The sequence below is a fragment of the Diuraphis noxia genome, unplaced genomic scaffold (assembly GCF_037042655.1).
Source record: "Diuraphis noxia isolate RWA-SAM2 unplaced genomic scaffold, SU_Dnox_SAM2 contig0005, whole genome shotgun sequence".
NCBI lineage: Eukaryota > Metazoa > Arthropoda > Insecta > Hemiptera > Aphididae > Diuraphis > Diuraphis noxia.
This window is the reverse complement of record NW_028301715.1, coordinates 39,962,256-39,979,581: the sequence shown is the minus strand read 5'-3', so window position 1 is coordinate 39,979,581 and position 17,326 is coordinate 39,962,256. Positions and strand designations below refer to the sequence as shown.

Below are 17,326 nucleotides of genomic sequence, written 5' to 3'. Positions count from 1 at the left end.
ACTAGGCAGATGCATTTTTATATTTATTTAATAGCTACTATGTAATTTTGTGCTAAATTCAAGTGAATTTATTGTATTTCACTAAGCTCCATTTAATTCACGTAAGCGTCATTAAAAAATAATTAAAATACATTGTGATTATCGAGTTAACCCTTCGAGATTATTAATTAATTTATACCTATGATGCTATAACACTACCTCGTTAAAATACAGCTATTGTTAAATGAGTTAAAATTTATTATTATTTGTTGATTAAATAAATATCAATAAAAGTAGCAACCAATTGTTTTCGTTTAATAATAAATAGAAAAATAAATACTAATTTGTTCGCACAAAGTTTGTGTATAGATTAACTACCTATAACGGTTTCATTATAATAGTAGTCGCGTCAGAATAAAAATAAAACTTATTAATACACCTTAAATGAAGTCATTTTTAAACAAAAAAAATTATAAACATATTTTCCTTAATCTTCAAAGGTTAAATTAATTTTGTTCATATTAATTAACATTTCGAAACGTGTATCGTCCAAGTAATGGATTGTAACCAACATGAAAACACGCTTTGGACTTAAATTTAAATTAAATTAAATTAATATTTATATTCACTATTAAGTTTAAGTATATATCTAAGGGCTGAGAGTAATAAGCATGCATTTTCGAAAACACAATAAATTAATGTTTATAATAATTGGTACCTAACCTTTTTTTGAACGTTATGTCCAGCTTATACAACCATTAAGTCAAATGTTTTTTTCTCCATTCTGCAAAAGCTCTTAAATCGATCGTCGACTTCTATGTGTTTAAATTCCGAAAAAGCTTATACAGTTATACTGCCAATGAATATGAACCCAATAATATTACGCAATTTTTTTTTGATTAGGAAGTATTTAAAATATTTAATGAGTATAGACTACCTTTACATAATATTTTGCTTATTTTTCATATTATTATTGAAGTATAGAAAGTTGAATGATGTAAAAACTGTGTGATTTAAAAATATTTTAAATTTTATAATATTAATAGAATAATATATTTTATAATTGGGTTTTTTTTATTTGGATCTGACATCACGATTTGGATAAGAGCGAAACTCTAATCGAAAAAAAATACGATTATTTCTTAACATAGCGGCCGTCATAGGTTAAGGGCATAGCTACACTGCGTTTTCTTTTAATATAATATTGACGATTTAGACGCATTCACTAATTTTAAGCAATCAACAACAAAAAAAACCCAAATACCCAATTACAAATTACAAATTACAACTTTTCGGATGTGACATGCTGCAACTGCAGTAGAATACTAAATTTCCGCAGTATTATATTACTGCGTTAGTTTTTGAAAAATTAATTCTTCAATATACTGAATTCAGTAACTATTAACTGTATGTCTATATACTCAATATAGTAGATTATATTAAGTTCTAAACAACTGTAATCGGTATTAATTAGTCATTAATGTAATTGTAAATATAATATGACATAATCTGCCCTTATAAATGGATTCCGATCCAGCCATTTCCTTTGCACAAAAAATTTTTTTTCATTTACTGCGATTAACCAATGAATTAAACTTTAACACATCCATTATACTGCAATGGCCTATACTCAACAATGAGGGACTCTTGTGAAAGTTGAAACCTATTACAAAGAGCAGAGCGAGTTCTCGGTGATTTTTAAATTACAATTAATTTTATCTTTGCTTTTTATTCAGTTAAGTATAGGTTGTATTTAAATATTTAATGCATTTATATTAAGTATAATAGGTTTATTATTACAGAATAATAAGAGTTAATCTTATCAACTTTTTAGTTAATGAACAACCCCCCAAAAATAAATTATCATATATGTTCTCCTATAAAATATTATACTAAAAATAGTGACAAAATTAAATGATTTTTATCAATTATTTTACTTATTTTGTTTAAAAATAGTTTAAATGTAACTTTTTATTCTTAACGGATTTATTAGTTGTCAAGAAAATATAAAGTATAATTATAGAGTAAAATGGCAGTTATGTAGTTGGGTATAAAAATGGATTATTCAATGTTGATTTTAAAGGTCAAAAGCATAATTGGCTGATATGCTTTTGCTATTTCCAGTATTTAATTATTTTTTTTGATAAATATAATGTATTTTCGGGTCTTATAATGTATCCCTAGTTGTTATTTTTGTTGATTAGATATTATGTTTTTAATTGGGTGGAGATTTGCGAAATAATTAGGTATTTTTATATTCTCTATTTAAAAAAAAAAATAACTCCTTTAAGTTAGCAAACATCATTAGTGTAGATATATCAAAATATATAATACCAGATAAGTACCTAATTATATTTTGTTAAGTAATGTTTTATTTAATAATTGTTCAGTAGTGTTATTTTTTCTCGTTTATACCCAACTTTAAACTTCTCCTCTAATGGTTCTCTATTAGTTTAAAATAACTATTATTTCAACAGTCTGCTACTCTTTAGTCTCACTAACATATTTGGTTCAATTTATCAATGTTTTTTGAATTGTAGTTTTAATTAGTTGTTGTTGTTGTTTTTTTTTTTTTTGCAGAAGCAACAGCAAATAATGTTCAGTCTTTATTTACACCAAGAACAAGATAGAATTTTTCATTGGAAATAAAATGGTAAGAAAAATAAATTTTAAATTTTCATAAGTATAGGTATTTTCTACACCGTAGTTTTTACTACATGACATTATTATTCAAAAATCAAAGTAAATAATTAACTGATATGAAGGATATAATATGAACGCTGTTATTAGGTTTTTTTTATATAGGGGGGAAGCAATGCTAACAGCAGTCCCCTCTCTGGTTCTCGAAAACATGAAAAAAAAGGTTTTTTTTTATATAAAGTTCCTTTCTTTGAAAAAAAAATCCTTTGAAGAGTTTTGACTTTAATGTGTACACATTTCAAATAGAGGGCGCGTTATTATCGATACTCATATTCTGAAGTCAAAAAGAAATCTCTAGCTATTTACTACAGTTGATACGGAATGCAATTAATGCAAATACCTGCAGTATAATTATTGGCTCGGGATTGCGGTGTATTTTTGGGTAGGTAATTTGTAAGTGTCGGTTTGGTTATCATATGATTGAGCACACTTGAAATAAAACAATGAACCGTTGACTAAAAAACACATACATTTTGAGTTCAAAATTCTGTGCAGTGTTGCCAGATATCAATGATAAATTTTAAAGTTCAAATAAAAACTTTTATATTTTTAATTTCGTTAATTGATAACAGCCGTCATTTTACGGATGAAAAAATAAATTTTTCTTAATTTATGCGATTTGGTAAAAAAATTCATATTAATATTATACACAACAATTTAAAAAATATATAAATTGTATTAGTAATTTATATATTTGACAGCGTTGTATGATTGAACGCACTAAATCGTTTAAATAATTAAAGAGTATGACAATAAGGACCGTTCTTAGGGTCTTCTATTGTTGTCAACTTACACGATCTTATAAGATTATATAAAATTATATTATAATAGGTGTTACAACTTACATCAATTTTAAATTCAATCATGCCACAGTTTTAGATGAACCTATGAATAATTAAATAAAATAATACATTGATAGAGTACATTAATATAATGTTGAGTCACATTATTAGGTATGCCTTAAATTTATTTTCGGCTCTTAACACATTCTATAGAAGTAAAGAAGACATTATTATACATAATGAAAGAAAAAATAACATTTTTATGAAAACCTTTTAACGGGCCAAAATTTTTTGGCTTTTATTCACCAAAATTATGTGTTTTCTTTGACCTTCAATCTACAATCTTTTAGAGATAATCATTATATTAACTTAACTAAAAATATAGAAAATATATAATTTATTAAAAAAGTAAGTAAGTTTAGGTATTTAATATTAAAAGCAGATGACACACAATAAATATTTTTTATTTTTTTATTTTATTGATCAAAATACATCGACAACTAGGCCATTAGTAAAAGAAAAATTTTTTTTGGTTACATTTTTAGTTATAAATTGTTTGTACGTAGGTATGTATATTAAATATATTTAACATGGACAAAAAGTTTCATATTTATCTAAATCTTGTAAAACATCGTGTAGTTTTTAAAACAAGAAACAACTTCGTATTTAGTTTAATGTAAAAATGTGTCGATTTATTGCATAATTAGTATTAATTAGGAAATAAATAGAACTATAGCGCATTCGTGCAAATAATTATTGTAAATTAACATTTTTGTTTTTATAAACAATATTGTAATTAGGACACAATATACCTTCAAAAATGTTTGTATAATATTGCATGTAGGTACTATATTCGAATATAGGTAGTATAATTAGTATACTTACTTATAGTTCCATTACATAATATATTATATATATACTAAATTACTAAATATATATACTAAAATTATTTTCTATACATATATATATTGAAGTCAGTTTAACACAATTTATATCTGTTATTATGAATTCTGATGCTATTAGTCCATAACTAATTGTTATTATTTTTTATTTAGTTTAATAAGTCGATGGATTGAGTTTGGATTAAAACTGAAACTATTTTGAAACAAGTGTGGATCACCTAAACAAGATTTATTATCATCACATTATTAATTATATAGGAATAAGTAACTAGAATATAAATATATAATACTGTTTTATTCATACGTTTGAGAAAAATGGGCGATTGATAGTTACGTCTGGCGTTGCTTTTAACTTTAATCGATTAGCATTGTTCATTTTCATTGACATTAACAAGAGTTGTTTAAACTTTATGTCCATCCCAGTCCAATTACAGCTGTATAATCCAAAGTTCACATCTTCCTTCTACCAGAAACAAATACCGTAATAATAACAGACCATTTACAATGTCGTTTTATTTGAACACTCGCTTACTTTGTTGTCGATAAGTTCGAATAAATAACAAAAGATAAACACTTCAATCGTGACATTTGATACCGTCATTACTATTTTCATTATTTCAGCAATTTTGAACGATTCCATTGAATGTAAGATCTGTAGTATACACATAAATTATATATAGAAAATTTTATCTAATTTTCAAAAATTCTATAAATTCTATATAAAAAAGTTTATTATAAATACATATATTTATAATATTTGTTTATATTACCGTTACAATGACATATGAATACATAATTAATGAACACGAATAAGCAAAAACATGAATGAGAGTTATGGGTCGCACGACAGCATAGAATGATTTCATTTTTCTAAAAAGTAACAATGTTATTATAATATTTATCAACACAAACAAGTCTTTTAACTGCAATTACACGTAAAAAATATTGCTTATGACCATTTTAATTTTAAATTGAGTACCTATTAGTACTTTTTATCAAATATGCATAGGTACATTATTTATTACGAAGAATGCACTATCTGAAAAGTATAATATTATGTGTGGTTACTGCTTAGATAGAAGACTAAACACATTTTTAATTTGCACGTAATATCTTACATTTAAGTTCAAAACAAATTAAAATATACCTATACTGAAAACGGTACTTACAAATAAACATTTTGATGGTCAATTATAATTGATTTGAAATTTTTATAAATTTCTAAAATAAAAAAATCACAACAATTTTTTTTTCTATACTCAAAAGAAATAATAATTATCTCACCTTTTGGTGATCCCTTTTCATCGTATCCAAATGTTGCAAATGCTTTGGCGACCGATTGATATTGTGCCGAAATAATCCAACAAAATGACATAAGGAAAGCGTCTATTAAAACTGACCCATAAACGATACAAAAGCCTATAGCCACTTCCATCAAATAAAATACAAAGTAGTAATTGTTATAGGTCTTCACAGTCACTGGAAACTTTATGTTGATTATATTTTGATGTCGACGATCAGCGTTGGGTACAGTGTTTTCTTCATTAGCGATGAACGGTCCCATCACCCATAAAATTAGTCCTGCGATAAAAGAACGAGCGATCCACTTTGTGATCGTAGTTGATTTTGTACAACGTCTCGCAAAGTCTGCCGTGATAAGTTTACTATGTCTAGAACATCTCAAAAAGTCTATACGCGTGAGGTTGAATAAATCCCAAATTAATTTATAATTCGAAACGAGTGTATACATTTTCAACGACGATAGTGAACAATTAGTCAGAATAATAATTAATTCGAAAGAATTCGATTTACCAGGGTCGGTATTGGCATCTTCTATCTCAATAAAGAAACCCATCACTCCAAAAATCGTAATAAATTGAACAATCAAGAGAAATATTTTCAGCATTGTTCTGTAAAGATGGTATCCGTATATATGTGGTCCCTTCGGGTCTAACAGTTGATAATAGCCTAGCTGCTTGTACGTCGATAAGTTGAGAGCTACTGGTCCACCGTTGAACAAATTCTCCGAATTCATAGTGTGCGGTTGATGAAGTCAACTAAACACACCAATACCATTGTTAAATTAAATTAGTGAATTATATTGTTAGAGCTACTTCGATCATTTTCTAAAGTAAAATATTAAACTTATTTGTTATTAGGTATTTTAGGTACCTACTTACCTTTAATTATTGAACTATAATAAAATTTTGTATTGATTTTGTTTTGGTACATATCCTGTGTAAATAAAATCCATCATCATTATTATAGTTAAATATTTTAATATAAATGCAATTTATATCTATTACAAAAACATTTTACACTTTTCTGAAATTTAAATATATATATCAACATTTCTAATAATACGTAAGCCAATAGGGATAAGTCAATTCAATAAGAATATTACGGTTATTTATTGTCATTCATGTATGATAGTGCAGTACATATTGTAAATAAAATAATTAAGTCTTTAATATTTAAATACAATAAATAATGATGAAGTACAAAGATTTTTATTTACTTACACCAAAAACAAAATTAATCATATATATAATATATAATTAAATATTTTGCTTTAAATTTCACCCTTCTTAAAGGAGACTATAAATAATTTTACAATGACGTAAAAAAAGGTTCTACAAGACTAATAATATTTAGATTAAGTCTAAAAAATCAATAAACGTACAGACATGTACCTATTTTTAATCATTAACAATAATTGTTATATTTTAATGAGAAAATTAATTTTAGACTTTTCGTGTACGTATATTATAAGTTGATTTTGGTAGGTATACTATATCAATAGCCTGTTGTATCTACAAATTAAATTTAAATTTACTTACTTCTTACACACAACTTTTATCAACCCGTGGATATCTACTTATGAGCTCTACAACATATAAACAATTACGAATCTACTAAAAAACGAAACAAATACAGTATAACTATTAATTAATATAGCTGTCTACCCTTTTCTATAATTTTAAAGCAGGTATATATATTATTAAACAAAAATATAGGTAAGCATGGGTAAATAATACACCTAAAATAGAAGAATACGCAAGTCAAAACCTATACTTAATAACCTTTAGCTGACCCAATTAATCCAAACCTATGAGTAAATAAATAAATAGCGATCATTTATAAACAAAATTGACAGTAATTAAAATCCTAACTGTCAATTATTTCAATATAATATTCTCTAATTCTTAAAAAAAAAAAATACCTTTTAATTTGTCTTGAATAATGTACCATGTATACAAAATAACAATTTATACAATTCACATTTTTTCATGTACCTACCCCTATCCTGCTACCTATTCGATGAATGTCATCGTTACATTTTGTAATAGTTAAACATTAAATCATTAAATTTTTTGAAAGCTATTTAATATTTATATTTACATTGCTTACACGTACCGTTTTATTGTCATTCATATGATATAATAAAAATGTTGAATGTATTAAAAGAAGCAGGTTAATGCGTTGTTAAATGCTACTACCGAAAAATATAATATAACCAACCGAATATATGTAGAATTCATATATTGATAAATTATTATATTGTCAATTAATTTCTATGACATTTAAATTGTTTAGTTTTCAAAATTATTATATATTTATTGTATTGCAATTACTTCTATTAGTAATTATAATTTATTAGGTATAATTCAAAACAAATTTGTTTCATAACATGAGACAAGCTTAATGTTCTGTAAATATATTTCGGATTGTTTAAATGTAAGAAACTTGTATTTGTTTGACTGTAGCTCTAAGATGATGGGGGTAATACAAAAGTAACAAATAAAGTCATACAAAGTTTACAGAAACATTGGGCACCACCGCCACCACCACCTGTTGTAAGATGTATATATCTATGCAGTGTGTTAAGAAAGACCTGACAAATGTAATAACTTTTGTTGTAATTAATGTAAAATAATATTTTTTTTTTTTTAACATTCGTATCATTTTTTGGAAAATTCCAATTTGTAAATCTGATCTGATGAAAAAAAAACATGAATTCAATAAATGTTTTTCAATCAAAAATGTGCTAATAAACATTTATTGAATTCATGTTGTTTTTTTTTTTAATTACATTATTTTTGTGAAGTTAAGTTGATCTAGCCATAAAAAAATTTTAATTCAATAATAAGTTAAAAAAATATTTTATGAGAATTCTTAGATAGTTTACTAGTTAAAATCTAAATATTTTTTAAATAGATAATTTATAATTTTTTTTTAAATTTTAACTTTTCAAATGAATAAGTTTTACTTAAAAAAATTGTGACATTTTAAAATAAATCAGCTGACTTAAAGATGAATGTTTTTATAATAAAAAGCTTTCTAAAAACCAGATTTACAAATTGACTGTTTTGAATTTTTCAACGTTTACCAATTTTTAAATGTTTATTTTCAGTATATAAATATAAATATAAGAATAAACATTTTATACTATACGTACAGTACAATAAGCGTCTGCAAATGACAAAAAAAAAAAAAAAATTGAAAAATGTTTAGTAGAACAAAATATATTTCTTTTATTGTCAGGTTTTGTATTTTTGTCACATCCAAAATAATATGACTATCGCGATGGTCATCTCATATTACTTTTTATTTTTGTGATATTATGTATGGCTCGAATCATACCATAATACATCTTGCACGCCATACTGCTATTAAATACAATTCGATTAACTCTCTATTGAAACACTTTCCTCTTCCATCTGTGCGATTAACCGCGATCGTTGTAAACAAATATGTGGTGTCAGTCGGACGAGTACAGAGTATGACTGAGTTCTAAATCTCTTGGGGAATGATTTCAGGACAAACGGTTTGTGCGCTACTGCACTGGTCGTTGAGCAACGTAACGCAAGGTTTGATTTATTATAATTTGGTTTCTGCTTCACCACTTTATAGTGACGAAATCATTATAAATATTTCAAATTAAATTCGTTAAGATTAATATTTAGGAAGGTATAGATTAAATTGTATTATTAAAACTAAATTTCATCTTCAGTCGTAACATATTCATAGAAGACTTTTCTCAGTTATTCAAATGGTTTTCATCTATTTAAACACAATATAATATACCTTACATTTTTTAGTGATAGTACCTATAATTATATACTATACTAATTTCTTGTATTCGAAATCATTTATATTGGTATTATAACAAGCTGAAGTTAGTCACTAACTAAAACTTCGATTATCTAAAAAATACATAGGTAATTAAAGTTTTATGAATTAAAACTTACGTAGGTACCAAGGTGTATATATATATATATATATATATAACATTAAAATAATAAATCCTGGCTGACTGATCCTATATTTTGATATACCTACTTATTTTCAGACTGCAAAAGAGTGTTTTGAGTTCAACACAATCATGATAAAACCGAAGTCCAAGCATACCATTAGACATATCTTAGAACTGCCGTCCAGTTTACCACCATCTAAACGTCCTGCTGCTAAACCTCCAGATGCACCCTGGACGAAGCGAAGAAAACTAATACTGCCTCCAGTTAACAAACAGGTATGTGAACGAAATAAAATAAATGCTTGTAACATATTATATGCTTCCATCTAGTATTTAAGAAAAAATAATATTGTACAGTGTGCTATCTAGTGGGAAAAAAATATTTGGTAGAAAACAAAAATATTGATTTTTTTTATAATGAAACTTGTAGCGACATCTATGCACATTAAAGTGGTTTTACGTTTCGCAGTATTTTCCATCTAGATAGCAGCACACTATTGTGAGTAATAATAACCAAGAAATAAAATTATATGCGTCTTGTTTATGGTTTAAGGACCTAAGGTTGAAACTTAGTTGAAAAGGGTTACGCCAATTGCATCGATAGTGGACGATGATATGAATTTTTCGTATGCGATTAGTAGTTTCATTTTATTGGCCACGTCATAAATTATTTGTAGGTATGACTGGTTACTAAACCAGTATTTAGTACCTACTTAGGTACTTTAGGTACTTGACCTAAGTCACAGACTCTTTTGTCTCGATAAAGACATATAGATAGGTCGTAGGTACTAAATATGTACAAAAATAAGTCTCATAATGTAGGATTATAATGCAATAATCAATTATCGCGTGTCGTTCATCTGAAATCCAACTGTACTTTTCCTGTAAATATATTTCAGTTGATTGTGTTAGTTTGTGCAGTCTACTGTTTATTTTTATATAAATATCAAATATTTAATTCAGACATAATTTTCCTATAGATTTTATAAAAAATAAATGAGAAAAAATATTATGGTCATGAGTGAAGTGGGTTTCAAACCGTTTTGAAAGTAAAATTTACGAATAAACTATCTTATGGAAATGTGTCAAAAACAAAAAATTAAAAGTTAATGTACGTATTCAGCTCTAATGCATTTAAATTTTCCATACTAAGTAATTCAACCACAATTTCATATATTCATTTTCCCGTAAAATTTATATGTGGGCGAAGTAAACTCAAAGAGATCCTTTTTTTTTAGATACAATCATTTTTGTATAGATACTTCTCCCATATTTCTCTATGGTTAATTATAAAGCCCTTTAGAACGCGAGGCCCTTTGAAATGCAAGGCCGTGGGCAATGGCCCACACTGCCCACGCCTAGCGCCGCCACTGTTCCCGATACTCCCAACATCGAAGCAAAGATAGCACAATATGGAAAGTTTAAGGGAATTTGGTAAGATAACAGTAATAAATTGCAAAACTAAAATCTCTCATGTAATATTTTGAAATTGTTATCATGAATGTTCCAAAAAACCAATTTAGTAATTTAAAAATTGGCCAATGTCGATTATACTTTCACATTCTGTTTGGAGGCACATTTAAGGCTGTATATATAAAAACAGTATAAAGAAGATACTGATTTCGGTTTTGAAGTAAAAAAAAAAACGCCTACCATTTGTCTCTCTTGAACTTATAATTAGATATTAGATTTTACCGTGAACTGGGATTTAATTTATTGGGAAACATGATTAATTGACTATTTAAAAAAAAAAGACTGATGAAATGAACAACAAGTAGGAAATGGAAAATCCGAAATTTTTCTATTAAAATTTGAAATTGACCAAAATTTAATGAATATATTATATGTATGGGATAGCTGATAGCTCATATCGTTTATAAATATTAATATAATTTTTACTTTTAAGACTTAGAATACCTCAATTTTGAGTTCGTGGTAAAGTTTTAAAGTATATAAAATACAAATTTTGTCGGTAATTAAATATAGCGTTGATGGATTTTAAAATTGAATATTTAAATGAATAGTAATAAAATTATAAAAACGATTGTATACAGTGGCCAAAAAATATTTTCATTCTTATGCATTTAAAAAAAAAAAAATTGAAAATTGAAAACTGTTGGATTAAAACTTTTTAAAACTGATAACGATCATTTGAATCGAAATCTAGATTATTGTTTGTAAAATAATTCTTATTTTTGTTATATTGACTATATATTGTCAAATATGTATGACTATCAAAAAATATGAACTTATATTTTTTTAGCATGAACTATTTATGCACATTTCATAGTAAATTTAAAATAATTCCTTCTAATAATACTAATGAAATTATTCTGTGAAAAATTCTATAACATTTTTCCCGTGTTTATATAATTTGTTTTATGTGAATTGTGAATAACTGTAAAAGTCTTGAGACGGAGTGATTTTTCTAATAATTTTTAAACTTTCTCTGTTTGCATTCATTTTGTGAATTCACCCGAAGCGTTTATTTTATTTTTTCGCCCTACCGGAATTGGACGGATCTGTCGCGGGATTCCGCGCCCCAATACGCGTCTTTCAAATGGGCGAGAAGCCGACCGTGAAATTTATGGCGTTGTCCGGGAAATAAGTCTGCTCGTAGAAAAACAGGTTAAATGTTTTGTAATCTCTATAAAAATCGGATTTATCTAACCGGCTGTAGAGTTTTGGAGGACGATGTGATGGGAAAACGGAAACCAGAACAAAATAAAAAAAAAGGAACGTAACAAATGACAAAGGCCAAGCATATCAATAAAACCCAAACTGCAATACAGACCAATAGAGAAGGGAGTTTTTTTTTTATATCATTGTGTCGCCTACGGAGTCAATAATTTATCAGATTCTGTACGCTCAAATTGATATTCATTGGCGTAGTTTGGAAAATAAACATAATGATATTATAAACACAAACATGATATTAACCATTCGAGAAACAAATATTTACCTAAATGATTACATCAATAATTATTACCAGCGTGTTCGAAACGTTTACTAAAAAAATAAATTCCGTTCACGTTCACATTCTATCATCAACAAAGAAACACATTCACGTTCTTTGAAAAAAGTGAACGCATTAATTGCATTTTTTACTATGAATAGTTTATCAGCAGTTAATATCAAAACCCATACACATATTGGACTCAACCCAGAAATAAAAGCACAATTTACATTTTCTAAAGTATTTAAATTATATACATATATTTATTAAATAGTTAATGAATTGAGCGTCTTAAAAATCGTTCAAATTCATTAAACATATAAAAGTCGTTCACGTTCAATTTTTTTTTTTTTTTTTTAAATGCCCTGGGGCTTTATTATTTAAACGACCCAAAAGTCTTTACAAATATGTTTGACAATTACACATATTTTACATACTTGACATAAAATATATATATATATATTACACGTTGATGGAGTCACTTCCAATAATGAAGTGTCTCCTGCCTTAATCTAAAATCTTAAACTAAGTCGTATGGTTTCAGACGCTTAAGACGTCGGATATCCTTGGAGTTACCTAATAATTGAATGTCCAATGGATTGACATAGTGATCTAGCCTCGTCTCGTGTTTCCGAGCAAACCTTTGGATTTCGTCTGCTATTGTAGGCAGCATCATATCACGTTCAATTTGAAAAAAAAAATGAGTAATGTTCGCGTATCGTTCATTAACTATAAAGTGAACGTGTAAACGTGCGTTCTTTCTAAACACTGTGACGAGTTTCTATCTGAGTCCATTGTAGAGTAGAATATTATTCTAATCGCTTCTAACACGACAATATTAAGACATATTGTAATTATTATGCATTCTGCAATATTGTTAACAATTTCAAAATTAAAAAATCATAAAACATTATTAGTAAAGTATCAAATTTTTATGCGCCTTTATAATAATGTGCCCCTTAATGTTTCTTATTTCTAATTATAAAAAATGTTGACCTAGAAAATTATTAGGTATAGTACTATAGCGCATAAAAAATATTTGATTTTACCAATCGAGTTGATTGTTATGCATGAAAATTAATGATCAATATCTTGCAGAGAACACAATTTATATGTATTTGCAGATAAACGAGAGACACCTAGCTACATACTCTTAATATTATGGACGAAAGAATTAATTTTGATAACCTGTTGTTTTGCTATTGCTGGGGTTGGTCCCTAACTACTTGAATGGGTCGAACTTTATGGGCTAAAATGTATCGAACACCCTCCCTTCTTCGCGTCCTAATATGTTCTCGCGTTTGTAATTAAAGACCGTTTTTGAGAGGTCTGGTAGCCGTTAGGTTGCGGACCCACGGTGCTTGTGGTCACCAAAATGCTGATTACACTGGAAACCCGTACAGCTGTACCGTACTATGGCGTAAAACCTTTATCAAGTCCGGCAGACCAAGAAACCGCAGCTTCCAAGGGTGTACCTCGCCTCCAAGCCACCTAAGCTGTTCTCCTTATTCCGTTACTTATCGTCACCTATATAGTGGGTTCCGGTATAATCCAAATAATTCAATATTGCATCCAAAACGGAAACTCTAAAGTGAATTATACGCTAATATTAATTTTTGTCAAATGCGTTTTTTTTTATATTCATTTTACGTGAGTCTGGTGTGTATTACACGTTTCTTACCACTCGCTTAATAAAGTGTAGATCATAAATACGACTTTAAACATGTGCATAACAGTTTTAATCTCTATAGAGCTTCCGGCTGTACCGTAATTAAGGAATCAGACTGAGCGAAAGTTGGTCTCTTCACATCCTGAAATATATGCATTTTGCAGCTGATATAACTGTGAATAATTAGGCACCCTCGTTTTCTTAAGAAAGGGAGTAGAAAATTCGTGTAAACTACTGTTGGATTGTAAATTTCATTAAATTCCTCCTACACGCCTAGCAATTATTTCAACTTTGAAATTACCTTTTATAAAGTTAAATATATAATAATATACTATCTATAGCATAGAATGGCGCGTACGGCGTTGGATTAAAATGCTCACATTATTTAATGATACAAATTATAAACGATAATGTAATTTAACTTTAATCAATGACTTTAATGTATTATTAGTCATTCTAATGTGTTGAAATACCCGATTATAACATTAATTTGTATTAAATTATGCAATTCATGATTTTTTTTTTAAATTTTAAACGGCCATAATAGTACCTACATTAAAAATCTTATGTCGACTGATTTTTAACAAAATTTCAAAATAAAAATGTATTTAATATTTTATTTTTGAGTTATTATTATGTATAGGTATTTAAAGTTCTTAAAAAGTCATTTATAATTATATGAATGAAACGTAAAAAAAATTTGTCTGGTTTATATATTATAGCCATATTGAGCCATTTAACAATGTATATGCAGGGTTAAGAAAAATTAATAATCATCACCAAAAATTTGGTAAATCATACACGCATGATGCATTAAATGACCATTCGTCATCGTATTAACAGTTTATACATATAGTTAACCGTCGAATTTCGACTCGGATAATATATATGTGTTATACATCAATGAAGTAAGTATTTATGGGATATTTGTTGCTGGTTGCAAGCGATTAACTTGGCACTCGCCATTTGGACTAGCTGTTGTACAGCTAGGTTATAACAAGAGTTATTAGAAATCATTTAACACCGTCTTCGTTGTCCAAGACTCCAAGTGTACTAAAATTGCTGGCCTTCCCTCGACTACACACCAAGTGTGATACAAGAGAGGCAATGACATTCCACATGTATAGTAGAGACAAATCAGGGGGGAACACGGTGCACTTAAGACGACCTGCTACCAACATAAATCTCCCGCCGGGCCGACTAAGAAGTGCCGCCCTCCGCCGCCGGTCGCCTTATGTGTATAATAATAACCAGTAATAATACATAGCGGCCAAGTCGTTATGTTGGCATTACAAGGGTTAGGTGACCCGATCGTAAATAACGGCACATCTGTGAATTTTACCCTCCGTCTCCAACGTCCTCCTTCCGATTTAAAGAGCAGGACCAACTATTCATCCCTCCGCGTGGCAACACAATACGCACACGGGCTTGCCGCTGGCTAATTATAACCAATTAGTCTTTAAGATGCCTCGTTCCTTAAAGGATACCTAACCGGTGGAGAGTGAGACAGGGTGAGAGGAACGACCATTTATTACATAGTCCCGTGTATCCTGCGCGCATATTAACGGCGCTAAATAGACGTGTGGGGCGGCACGCAGTGTTTACGCATTCATGGCAATGGCTTTAGGGTCATTTTTCCTTTTCAGGTATCTACCACAACAAAGTCAAATTTTTTTACGCGCAGTAAACACCACTAAGTATTGGGGGGTTTTCCCCAATCTTTAACCTTGATTAATATTTGTTTCAACATGATTCGTTTTTAATAATTATGAAAGTAACGTTATGGTTACTAAATAATAAACAAATAACAAAATTGATTTATTTCAATAAAATCGCACCTAACATAATTTTATATATTGTAATAAAATTCAATTTTCTTTATTTAAATTTTTTCTAGTTATATCCTATAGATAGAGTATAATACGTACAATATTAATTATTGAAACTTACATTTCCTGAATATCGGTTAATAGATACCTTTCAATAAAGTAACTTTACTATACAATAACACAGAATTATAATCATTATTGAATTGAAAAGATATCGTTGTCTAATATCTTTCCAACTATTTTTTTATACAATAAAATATACCTAATGTAAATTATCAAATTAATATAAAATATTAACAAATAATATATTAAAATAACATTAGAAAATACTACAGCTGGATTATTTATTGTTTATCATAGCTTCGCGATAGTATTTCACTATTGTACGGTTAGGGCAAAAATCGAAACAAATATTGAAACATTGATCTAAGATAATTTTTAGTATATCCATCATATTAACGTCGTTCCAGACTATTATTATAATTATTTTATACAAAACAATGAACATTTGACCTTTAATTTTTTCTTTAGCTCAGAAGTATACCAATATTATGAGATAAATACCTAACCTACAATTTCTACTAGTCTATTATTGCTGTTAATATCAAATATTGTATATTTATATGTTCAGACCTCTGACCTATTGTAATTCTTTAGGGTTTTTATTGCACCACAACGGAGGGGGCTGCACTTTTATCTTTTTATTTTTTCCCGACTTGACATTTTAATTGAGTATTTTTATTGACCACTAAAGTCTGAGAATATTATTATTACAGTTTTATGATTTTATTATATTGTTATCGTGGTTAAAAAAAAACTGATACATATATAATACATACATACTCACATACACATACCATACAAATTGTATATTATTTTGTTGACCCAACTGTGTGTCCCCAATGTATTTATTTATTTATAATATCGAAAAAAGGTTGACTCGACATTAAAGTTGAGATTTGTCTACCATCATAAGAATAACAAAACAATATTATTCACAAAAGAAACCAGTCAAGGGGAAAGTCTAATTCAGCTTCTTATGAAATCCATAAATCCAACAAACATGTTTATGGCACATAATGCTTTCAGATAGGCGTTTACATGTTGCGGGTTGAAAAAAAAATAATTTAGTGATGTTTCTGACAAGACCGGACACGTTATAAAAGGCCAAAAAATCGAACTATTTGCCATAGCTTTTTTTTTCTCTTATCCTTATCCCCCCTCAAATATATGTTTTTATTTTATTATGTGG

At 27.9% G+C, this 17,326-nt stretch overlaps 2 protein-coding genes across 6 annotated transcripts in view; one reads left to right on the top strand and one right to left on the bottom strand.

The window, feature by feature from the left end:
* Nucleotides 1-17,326, top strand: part of LOC107169554 (uncharacterized) — a 250,857-nt gene that overhangs the window by 28,962 nt on the left and 204,569 nt on the right. For all 5 annotated transcript variants that reach the window (XM_089228458.1, XM_089228457.1, XM_089228459.1 and 2 more), the window contains exons 2-3: nucleotides 2,560-2,632; nucleotides 9,717-9,896. In XM_089228458.1, the coding sequence (XP_089084584.1) occupies nucleotides 2,630-2,632; nucleotides 9,717-9,896 (183 nt within the window). In that variant the 5' untranslated portion in view covers nucleotides 2,560-2,629. The remainder of the gene's footprint in view (nucleotides 1-2,559; nucleotides 2,633-9,716; nucleotides 9,897-17,326) is intronic.
* LOC149055337 (uncharacterized) lies at nucleotides 4,662-6,586 on the bottom strand. Its single transcript, XM_089229304.1, has 5 exons — nucleotides 6,544-6,586; nucleotides 5,533-6,420; nucleotides 5,134-5,233; nucleotides 4,896-5,015; nucleotides 4,662-4,826 (listed from the first exon to the last, which is right to left on the bottom strand). Exons 2-5 carry the CDS (start codon nucleotides 6,396-6,398, stop codon nucleotides 4,662-4,664), a joined length of 1,251 nt encoding a protein of 416 aa, XP_089085430.1. The 5' UTR covers nucleotides 6,399-6,420; nucleotides 6,544-6,586.

Bases quoted from the DNA above. Each gene is read 5' to 3' on its own strand.
- LOC149055337 (XM_089229304.1), bottom strand. From the start codon at position 6,398: ATGAATTCGGAGAATTTGTTCAACGGTGGACCAGTAGCTCTCAACTTA. The intron at 5,234-5,532 runs GTAAGTACCGTT...GTTACTTTTTAG, and splicing joins GACCATCAAAATGTTTATTT to AAAAATGAAATCATTCTATG. The intron at 4,827-4,895 runs GTAAGCGAGTGT...TGTTTCTGGTAG, and splicing joins TCGAACTTATCGACAACAAA to AAGGAAGATGTGAACTTTGG.